The sequence below is a fragment of the Solanum lycopersicum genome, chromosome 3, assembly GCF_036512215.1.
Source record: "Solanum lycopersicum chromosome 3, SLM_r2.1".
Taxonomy (NCBI): domain Eukaryota; kingdom Viridiplantae; phylum Streptophyta; class Magnoliopsida; order Solanales; family Solanaceae; genus Solanum; species Solanum lycopersicum.
Genome location: NC_090802.1, coordinates 3,088,549 through 3,100,370, shown reverse-complemented (window position 1 = coordinate 3,100,370; position 11,822 = coordinate 3,088,549). Strand labels below are relative to the sequence as shown.

At 27.0% G+C, this 11,822-nt stretch overlaps 1 protein-coding gene across 1 annotated transcript; it reads right to left on the bottom strand.

Moving 5' to 3' along the window:
• Window positions 1–5,522: 5,522 nt before the first annotated feature.
• On the bottom strand, window positions 5,523–7,104 carry LOC101259711 (probable membrane-associated kinase regulator 2). The gene has a single exon (XM_004234155.5). It carries the CDS (start codon window positions 6,761–6,763, stop codon window positions 5,840–5,842), a length of 924 nt encoding a protein of 307 aa, XP_004234203.1. The 5' UTR covers window positions 6,764–7,104; the 3' UTR covers window positions 5,523–5,839.
• Window positions 7,105–11,822: the final 4,718 nt, after the last annotated feature.

Sequence of the window (11,822 nt, the reverse complement as noted above, 5' to 3'; positions counted from 1 at the left end):
TCAGTATATATCTTTCCTCTCGGATACATTCGTGAGTTATATATCTGTTGATTTCATGTATACAAAATTTTATAATTTTAAAGAATATTTTTTGAATTTGAAAAAGAATAAAAATATAATATTTTATAATTTTAACCTAATTTTTTACGCATCCTCACTTTATTCCTCTACATATTAAGAGTCTGATTGAGCAAATAAAATAAAGCATATATAAAAGTCAAAATTAATAGAGATCAATCAAGGTGACCTTAGGTACACATGCATTAATAATAAGCAATCAAGATTCTAGGAAACCCATCCAATTATTAGATTACTATATAGTTTGGATTAGAAAAAAATTAAATGAAAGTTTATACCATGCATGAAGACATATCATTAAACAATATTTAGACACCATTCCTATATTTAAGGACAAATTCATTTTTAAGTTGTCTCTTTGTTCCTCTCGTGTCCCCTTCTTTAATTTGATCAATCAAATTTTTTTTTAATTTTATTGTATATATTACTCATCATTTGCTACTTGAAAAGAGTTTATTGGAAGCGATCGAACAACATGATGAATATTTAAAGGAAATTAATTAGAAATGTTAAATAAGTGTATTGAGATAGATTTAAAAATTTATCTCCATTCATGCGTGGTAACCAAATACAAGATTGAGATTGAAAGTTGATCACTGATTATAGCCAAATAATAACTATAATCTTGGTCAATTTAGATAAAGAGTGTTACGTTTGTCTTTCAAATTCTTAATATCCATGGTGTGATTGATTGTAACTTAAAATAGAATGAAAGAAGAAATCACTTTGATAAACGATAAGGTAAGACAATAATCGCTAACAGACACTCGATAGAGCATAAATTTAATCGAATTTAATATCTAAAAATTCTTACTCTGTAAAATCAACATAGCTAAAAAAATAATGTATAATCAATTAAATTTGTCAAATTCAATATTTAAATTCACCGTTTAATAATATTTTTGATTTTTAGTAACTTATCTTTATTTTTAACCTTTTAACTCTTAATTTTAAAGGAAATGATGAATTTTTAAATGAGACTACAAAGTTAATTGCCTACATGTGGCTTATGATCTTTTAATAATTTGATTAGTAGCAACCAACCACGTACAAGACATGAAACTAATTAAACACATTTAGGTACATGTTAATTTATTGTTGGGATAGTGGGGAGCTTTTGATTTTCTGTGTCATTATTCTGTTTTCTAAGACTTAAACAGAACTAAGTACAAGGATTAATAAATAATGAAAAACTTCTCAACCATTCACATCTTGTATTCTTCATATTTAAATTTTAAATCATGAGATAGTTATTTTTACCGCAAAATAATAAAATATTCCCAATTTAAAATCTCTTGAACGAAATTGACTTAGCAGTGTGTTCTATGCAACAAACATATGTCAACTTAGGGTAACGTCTTCGTTAAATAAATTAATTTTTGATAAGTAACTTTTTTTTGAATTTTTTTTTTAAATAAGAAAAATGATTTCTCTGATAAAAATAAAGAAAACAAATTCCATGAAAGTACTATATGTGGAACACACTACATCCTAGAGGCAGATTCACGTTGAATCGTCCGGATGCTCGAGCATCTATTAATTTTGTATCGATCTATGTATGTCTATAAAGAAATTTTAGAGAATAGAATAAAATTAGGTAGTGAGCACCCAAATAATTAGTATTGAGTTGGCGTAGTGATTATATGTGGGAGCTCAAAGTTTGCTTAATTACATGTATTTTATGTCGACCTACTTTTTCTCTCAGTGTTTGGAGCTATTTTAGGGATCATTCGAATCCTTTCGGTGAAATTATTTATATATGATTGAAATAATTTTTTAGATATATATATATTAAATGTAAAATTTCTCTCGACTACTTTATGTGTTTAGCTTTACAGATTTTTTGACCTCTCATATACATTCATTACATCTTCCTAAAAATTCTTTTTTTTAAAAAAAAAATATAAAAACAATCCATTATCCAAAGATATACTATTATCATTTTTTTCTAAAATAAGATTTGTTCAGTTATTGTTCTTTGTATTAATTTTTAGACTTTATAATGACAAGTCATAAACTTACTTATTATATTTTGTAATTAGCAATTGAAGATGTATTCACGATCTTAAAATTCTGAATTTGTCACGATTGAATTTTTACCATTAACTATATGTAATGTCAATTATGTAATAATTGGTAGAGATCACATACCTCAAAAACAAGGACCAAATCTATCCCCTATTATTACTTTCTAATTAACATATCATTTTAAATATAATATCATTAATTAAGTATCTAATCTTTATACTTTTTTAAATATAATATAACATTTTAAAAAATATATTAGTTAATATATAGTACTTTCATCACGAATTAATAGTATTTTAATTTTCTTTTGTAATTTTCATCAATGATATAATTTGATTTTATTATTAATTTTCACTATATAGAATAAACACAATTAATATGATAAGATGAACGTTTAACTTTAAAAATAAAATACATAAAATGAGAATTTAAATACAACACGATAATACAATACCTAACATGTAATTTAAATACAAGATGAAATAAAATACATTACATAATAATTAATTCGAAATGAAGCAGAAATCATACCGAAAAGATATTGAACGTGCATTCGGAGTTTCACAATCACGTTTTGCAATTATTATAGGACCGTCATATTTTTGAGAAAATGAAATGTTGCATAAATAATAAATACATGTATTATACTGCACACTATGATAAATGATGGTGAACTGATATCGATCTTAATGCACCAATTCAAGATGTCGAAGAGGTTTCAACTCCAACGACGAAAATGGTGGTAGATGAAAATCTCCAATTTGAACAATTTTTAGTCATATATAAATAAAAACTAAGAATGATAATGCTCATTTTGAACTTCGTATGCATTAATAGAGCATTTATAAAAGCAGCGTAATAATTTTAAAAATTAAGTGCTTATGTAATTGTATTTCAATCTTGTTAGAATTTGCCCATTATTTGTACATTATAGCATATTTTCTTGAAATTTATGTTATTTAAAAATTTAGAATAAAATATCATGTTATATTAAATAAAAATTTTGAAAAAATAAAATATTATATCACATAAAAATTATATAACGTAATTATTAGGAAAAAAAATAAGGAATTTATATTATGAAATAAGAAAATAAGAATGAAATAAAAATAATAATATAATATTAAGAAGATACAAAAATAATTCTTTTTCAGAGACTAAAATAGATAATTGAGTTGAAATTAATTATCTTAAAAAATAAAAATTTATATTTGGAGATTAAAATAAAAGGTATGATCGAAAATGCCCTGGACGTAACCCACTCTTCTACGAGTCTGTTAGGTTAAGCGACTATTTTTTTTTCTTTGAAATAATTTTTATTAAAATAGATTCTTAAAAAAGTGTTTATGAAAAAGAAAAATATGTTAAAAATTAATTTATTTAGAAATTGCTTTTGATAAATATATTATATCTGACCAAAATTCTTTAAAAGTATTTTTGAATTTTGAGGATCAAACTATATATATAAATAAAATAATACATATTTAATATTAAAATTTTCTTATGTAATGAGATATTTTATTTATATCGTTTTAATTTTGTAAAAAAGAAAAAAATGCTTCCTTTGTTCTAAAAATATATTATATTTTTAGTCTCCCAACCGCTACTCTAGGCCAAATAGGCTCTACGTCATTGAGTGAGCATTTCGTATTATCAGCCTATTTAACTCTGAAAAGTTATTTTTTTAAAAAAAAATATATTATTAAATTTTGATGAAACTTTTATCTGTACATCTCGTTAAAATTTAGCTTACTTATATTATTTTATAATCAGAGAAAAGCTTATTTATATTATTATTTTATTAACTAAAATGACATAAATAAGTTAAATTTTAGTTGATGACACACGTGAGTTTTTTTTCAAAGTTTCGTAATATATTTAAATTTTTTCTTTTTAAAAAACTGATTTAATTAATGACGTAGTCTATTTATAATTAACCACATATTAAAAAAAATGTAGCACAGTAAAAGCTATTATTAGTTAATAAATACTTACATGGATGAACATTTTTTCGAATGAAAATGACACAAATGAGCAATATTTTAACAAATATATAGATAGATTTTTTTAATCAAAATTCAATGACATATTTAGAATATTTTAGTATATAAAGTATATCAACTTGAAAACTGTGATATTACTCTATCAAATTTGTTTTTTTCTCAAAATTTTAATCATGAAAAGTTATAGGTTTATTAGAAAGTTGTACTAGAAAGAAGGAAAATAGAGAGGAGTAAAGGTGGGTAGCTGGCAATTTTGAGTATAGGCAGTATACTAGGAAAAAGCAAATACAGCTAAAAAGAGTTTTAAGAGAGAAAAAAAGTATACTGTAAAAGTAGTAGCCAAAGGCGTAAGCAATAGTAGGTCCAATTATGTAATAATATTAATTGTCTAGAGGTAGAATTTTGAAAAATAAATACTTTTGAAATTCATCGATTAATATAAATCATAAATATTTATATGATTATACCTTCGACTAAACCATGTAAATATAGAAGAAAAAGAATTCAGCGAGTTAGGGAAATCTTTTTTCATATAGCGTCAATGAGTTCAACATCTATAATAAGCCCGTGACTTGTTAAGTTATTACAAGGAATAACAAAAACATCTACTAGTCATTTGGTTTTGGTTTTAAGAAAAGGAGGACAATAATCACATACTTTTAAGGTAAAATTATTGTTTATACCTTATAAATTTATAATTATAAAGATTTTCAAATTGATACAATAATATAAACGTCGATATATTAATCTGATTCGCGAGATACATGAATCATTAATTAAGATACATTATATTTTATACATAATACACTAATGACTGTACATTTTATACATTATTCATTAATGTGATACGCGAGATACGTTAATATAATGCGCTAATAAATTAATTTGATGCGCAAAAATAAAGAATTTTGAAAATTAATAAAACTAATAAGGATAATTATAATAAAAGAATCTAAAGTGAGATTTCTGTGATTTTCCTCGAAAAAAAAATTGACAATCACAACAATTTTAATTCAAAATTGACGAAGGATGAAAACAAATTCCAAGCTAAGCCTTACCAACCGCTTTCCTAAGTTATTGCGATAATCGCTACTTCATATGCCTTAGGCTTCCAAAATTTAAAATTTTTTTGTCTTTCATGATGACTAAAAGGACTAGTATATGGATCCAATAATCATTTTTTGCCACTTCATAAAGTTGGAATTGAAAAAAACAAAATATAGGAAATTTACAATATATACTTATTTAATTAGTAGGAGTGTTAAAGACAATTACGACGAAATTTCAAATTTGATCAACCGTAACAAGGAATCTTAAATACTAGTAGTATACTTCATCTTTCATAAGAGGTATCGAATTTAAAACCACTTAATTGCTAAGTTGCCTTCGAAGGAAATAGTTTACTCTCCAATGTGAGAAAGAAATTTAAATTTGATAATAATTTAAATATAATTCATCGAACAAATTGTTTGAAATTAGAAAAAATAAATGAAAAGTGACAAATAAATAGAAAGAAGTATTAAGTTATCGTGGGAATATAATGATTTGAACTATCAAAACCGAAACGGTGAAATTGAAAATTTGAAGCCACAGTAATTTTTTTTTTTTTTTTTAACTTTACAGAAACCAAAACACTTTTCATTCATTGCTGGAACTGGACGGACGTTTTCACAAGTGACGTCTCTGAGCCACACCACTGATCAAAATTATCCTATTTTACTACTCTCTATTCATATGCTCCATCGGTTCAGATCTACGCTACTTTTTGCTACTGAGCTGTAACATCTCTTGCAATGTAATATAGCGCCTTGGATACCGTCATTTTGCTCTTGTACAAGTGAATCATCACGGCGATTTAACGGAGAAGGTGAAGCTCCGGCAAAGGTGGATGCCGCCGATCGGCTTTTTCCTAGGTGCTTGCGAACGGATCCGAATGTAGCAACTCGTTTCTCCTCTGATGATTTCCTCGGTGAGGACATTGATTGAGCCGATGGAGATGACAATGGTGAAACCCTGATTTTGTCTGTGTACCTTTTTGAAGCTCTGGCGTACAGCGGCTTCATCAATTTTAAGTACTTAGGCACATCGGCTCTTACGAATTTCTTCAACGATTCGTCAACGGAAAGCTCCTCCTCTTTCTCGCTCTGCAGTTTGCTTCTTAAACTGTTGTCTCTGGTAAATACAGGGTTCACCGGAGCACGAACCTCTTCCACATTGCATTTCACCGAAAAACGCTTGCTCTGCGTTTGAATTTTCGGACTGGCCGGAGAAGAATCGTCAATGCCTACCTTCTCCAGCTTTGTTTTCCTTAAGCCCAAAAAGAATACCCGGAATTTAGGAGCAGATCTGAGTATTGAAATCGGAGATTGAGGCTTCGAGATAGAAGCTTTTGGTTTGAAAAACACATCTCTCGGGGATTCCGGTGTGTTCACAGAAACAGATTTGGAGTTGTTGTTGTCTAATTTTGGGCGTCCATCAGGGCCAGTAAATACCAAATCAAAGAAGGAATCGGTATCGTCATCAGTTTCTTCATCAGTTTCAATGGCTGGATTACGTAGGTAGTCCAATTCATCAATTTCAGAGACAATATCCCGGCAAGAAGAAGTATCTGCGCCGGAGTTACGCCAGAATTTGAGTATGTTAAAAGTGTCCATTGTTGATAAGATGAAAATGTAGAGTTTTTGAATTTTAGAAAAAAAAGAAGACAAGTGAGAATGATGAAAACTCTTGTTGGTTTCATCTTTTTATATAGGGGAAGAAGAGTAGAGTCATCGTCACGTGAGAGGCACATTTTCATTTGCTTTTTTTAAAAAATAAATAAATAAATAATAGATAAGTCTCCATTTAAAAAAAGATAACAGACTGAAGTTTTGATATGCCCAATAAATAATAGACTTTTTCTGCTCCAAAGATACCCAACGTTCTCTTTACATTTTGAATTTTATTATAAATATTTCACTGTATTTTTTCAATTAGAAATAATGTCTTAACCAAATTTTACTGTATAATTTGTTCAAATATAATTTTTTAAATTTTGTAAAGTTATTAGTTTTTTAAATATGCGCAATGTTATTTCGTTTCATCCTTTTATTGACTAAAATTAACTTTCATATAGTAGGCCAGTCTTATCTAACTTAAACAGTATCAAATAAAAAAATGTGTCTTTTTCTTTTACTTACCTTTGCAGAGCTAGAAATCAAAGAGAGAGACAAACTAAAAGAAGAGTAAAAGGGATTGAACGGATTTTGGGGCACAGAACGCTCTCGGTATAACGAGTTCATCTGAATCTAATAATTTTTATGTTAAAATATTATATTAAATTTAAAATTTACTAAAATTCAAATAAATAAGAAATTATACAACGGATTTGACAATGTTTCATTGTGATTTTTTTTTTTTAAAAATATTTATTATCAAAATAAAAAACAATATTCGAATATTAGAGATGTTTTTTTTTTAAGTAATAAAAGTGAAAACATTATTTTATCATATTTCAAATTCTAAAAATCTAGCAATTCAGGTTTAAAGTTAAATATTTTTTTTTAGTTTAAAAAAAATGAAGTTTATTCATATGGTGAATGCTTTTGTTTTTGTGAGAGGGACACTCACCTTTTTCTTTTTTCTTTGGTTTTCAATATATTAATACACCAAGGCATTGGCTTTTTTTTACCTTTGTGTAGCAAATTAAAGTGTGGTCACGCTCGTTAGTCATATGCCTCAAAGTTTTGACTTTTTTTTTTTTTTTTTAAAGATTCATTTATCTTTGTAAAAAGTCCCTTATTTTCATATTTCTTTTGGGAGAATACTCTCAAAAGATTGAAAAAAAAAAGAATGGTTCCACATAAATGTAATTTACAAAGTGATAAAAGAAGGTGAGAGTTGCAAAAGTAGAAAAAGAAATAAAAGTGAAATACATATAAAAAGAAGGGGAAAAAAAGTAGTAAGAGAGTTTGCAAATATAATGTTACTTTCTTTGGACCAAATTAACAAGCCTACTTTACTTTATGTCTCTATAAGGTTATTTTACTACTACTAGCAATTTTGTGTTTATCCAGTAGAGCATTGTAATAAGTTTGGGAGGATCATAGGTCTAAAATGAATGGTGGAGCGTGTAATTCGAATTTAATAAAGACTTTAATATAGACTTCAGAGATCGGAGAAAAAAAACAAAGATGTAGTTTTCACTTGTACTTATTGTTGGTGTATTTGAACGTTATTCTTTTTTTTTTTAAAAAAATTATTAAATCCCCCAATCCCAATTTATGTGACTTACTTTTTTTAATGATTTATAGTCACATAAATTACTATTACTCATTTTGAATCACAAATTTTAAAAGTTTTTTTTTTAAAACTAGACGCCGAACATAAAATGAAACAAAGGCAAGTAATATGTAACGATCTCTTATTAGTACCCATTATTTTAAGTGTTCATAATTCCATATTATCATTCTCACATATTTTACAACTTTCTCCACCACGGCACCTCTACTTAAACACTAAATCATCTATCAACTTTTGTTTATAAATTTTATTACCCCACTAATTAACTCATAATTTTTTTCTATGGAAGGCTTATCGATCAGGCCTATAAATATGTGTTATTCAATCTTGTGATGGTATACGAAAAATATTGTAAAATTAACTAAAATGTGAGGTTATATATTAGTACTCTTATTAAAAAGATAACTTTTATCTTATTGAAAGAAGAAATATCTTTATTGGTGGAGTATTAAACTTAATAACATGCCAGAGTTCATTTGAGTCAACATTATCAAGCTATTACATTCTAAGAAGACAAAACGATCGATTTCAATCTAAGTAATTTTTGAATGAATCAACACTTGATCTTAATTTGTTCAGATTTATTTCAATTCGTTCATTTATCACCTCTACGTAGCTATTACTTTGACACAATGAAAAAGCAAAAAGTAGTTACTCAATCCAAAGAAACGATGTCATGCATGCATGCATGAATAAAGAAATTAAATGGGTGAAAACATAATGGCAGTGTGTTTATTAATACAGTGAATCCAGTACAAAGTAAAGGGACTAGTCTTAATTGGCAAAGCTTTGGGAACATAATTTTCTAATCCAAGAACCATATAGATTTTCTCTAATCCCACTATAGATTGCATGACTACATCAACAGGAAACAGGACAAATTAAACATGCCCAAATTTATTATTTCAATGATTTTAAACGACTTTAGGGAATATGCACATTCATTCCATTGAGTCAACAACTTCATTTTCTATATATATATATATATATATATATATATATTTTGGATGTGTGAATAATATCCCACATGGAAATTTAAGAATTATTTATGAAGTATTTGATATATACACTCTTGATGAGGCGAAGTCAATTGAAGTGTCGGAATTTTCTTCAAAGACGTTCATACTTTAGGATAAAGTTAAAAAAAAAATAAACCTAAATGAGATTATAAAGAATGGAATGCCACTTTTGTTTTCTTAAATGAGCAATCTTTCTTTAGCCTTTAAATGTGTTCAACAAATACCATATATCAAAAACTATTGATACTTAACCTATGTATTCACAAATATTTTCGGACGAAGGTAATTCATGTAAAACTTGGTTAATGTTAGGAGTCACATAGTTAATCTCCAAATTATACTAAGACATGTAAAACTTAATAAAATTAAGATGGAGATTGTTGAGTGTGGTGTGACCAAAGTCGATCTCACGTGAAAAGTAAAAGAGAAAAAATATACTATCATGAAGCTTTTTAAGAAAAATGGTAAAAGTACGATCCAAAACAGATAATATATATCACGTCTTCAATTGAATATATTTGTATAGTCTAATTAGTTTTTTGTATGCTCTTGTCAACTCTTTATCGAAGAAATGTATGGAACATTGGACAATTGCATGTTAGGGAGGCAATTTTTAAAGTTGACTTTATGAAGGCTACAACTAATTAAATTGGACCACTATTTTGGGTAATATGAATGATGTACATATGAGACAAAAATCAAGGTGAGGGTTACTTAGGTACAAATTAATTAATGTGTAATCAAGATTCTAGATAACATAAACCATAATAATTAGAGTAAGAATAAAATAGAAAGAAGATATACCATGGATGAGGACATAACAAAGAAAACAAAGTGTAGACACCGTTCCTAGGTTAAAGGACAATACATTTTAGAGTTGTCTCCTTGTTTGTCTCTTGTCTCCTCTTTCTAAATTCACATAATTCAGTAGAGTTAATAGAACTACTTCTATGTTTTCATTAAAACAATTATCTCGTAAGTGACATTATGATGGCCTACAAAAGGTAACTATTGTTCTACTTGATTAAATTCAATGGATGTAAGACCTATACTTACGATTGATTGTAGTAACACTCGTGTTGATTAACATGTTTCAAACTAATTTATCGGCTAATAAAATGATGCATACAAAAATAATTCACTGTAAAAGTATATATACCGTGTGGGTTCATAAAAATGTCGCACTTTAAGGAGTGTGATATATCCTAATACAAGTATTAATAAGTACTCATGATCTATAAATTATAGGGAAAAGGGTCTGATATACCCCTCAATTTTGTCATTTGGAGCTGATATACCCCTTGTTACGAAAGTGGCTCATATATACCCATACTTGTAAACAAATGACTCACATATACCCTTTTCCTCTAACGGAAACGGAAAAAAAATAATTTTAATCTAAATTTTAATTATTTTTTTCTAAAAAATATGATCCCATATGAGTAAATTTAATCTTCGTCAAAGATATTCTTTTGACTTTTTTTTTATTTCAATGACTAATTTATAATTATTATTTTGATAATCAAATTTATTTATGTTTCACTAATATTCTTGTAAAACTTATTGTAAGATGACCAAATTTTTTCTTCGAATACGAAATTAAATTACAATACACACAAAAAAAATAGTTTAAATTTTTTTCTCTTTAAACTAAGAAATGAAAGAAAAAAAAATAAGAATAAGAAACTCAAATAATTATAATAAAAGAAGTCAAAAAATAACTTATGTATGAAAAAAATTAAAATATACCTTGAACTTTGATAGAAGAATCCTATATACCCCTAAATAATTTTTTTTTAAAATTAGAAGTAATAAATTTAAATTTAAAGCCAATTTTTTAACGTCCGTTAAATGAAGGGTATATGTGTGCCATTTTGTAACGGCAGGGGTACATGTGAGCCGTTTGTATAACGGTAAATGCATATATGAGCCACTTTTATAATGAGGAATATATCAGCTCCATATGACAAAGTTGAAGGGTATATCAGACCCTTTTCCCTAAATTATATGAAGATAACTTTAAAATGTTGCACAATAAATTTTTTGATACTTTTTACAATTTCTATAATTTCTCGAATACATTTTCCGTTAGATATGATCTACCACAGTCCGCAATAAGATATGTATCCCATGAAACTTCATAAGCGGAATATGAAAAAGGATATTAAAACTATATGCAAGATTAGAATACAAGAAATATTTGTATTCGTATATAATAAATTGGGCTTTATCCTTTTCGCTTACCTCAATAATATTTGGAGGGAAGAATTCGAGGATAGCGTGATTATTATTATACGAAATTAAGTAAAATCATTCTTAATGCAAAATCTACTTTGACTGTAAATTGGAAAAATCCATTTTATATGATTCCAACTATAGAACTTATTTAGACTAATTATGGGTTTCTATAATT

Excerpts from the sequence above, each read along its gene's own strand:
- LOC101259711 (XM_004234155.5), bottom strand. The coding sequence starts at position 6,763 with ATGGACACTTTTAACATACTCAAATTCTGGCGTAACTCCGGCGCAGAT.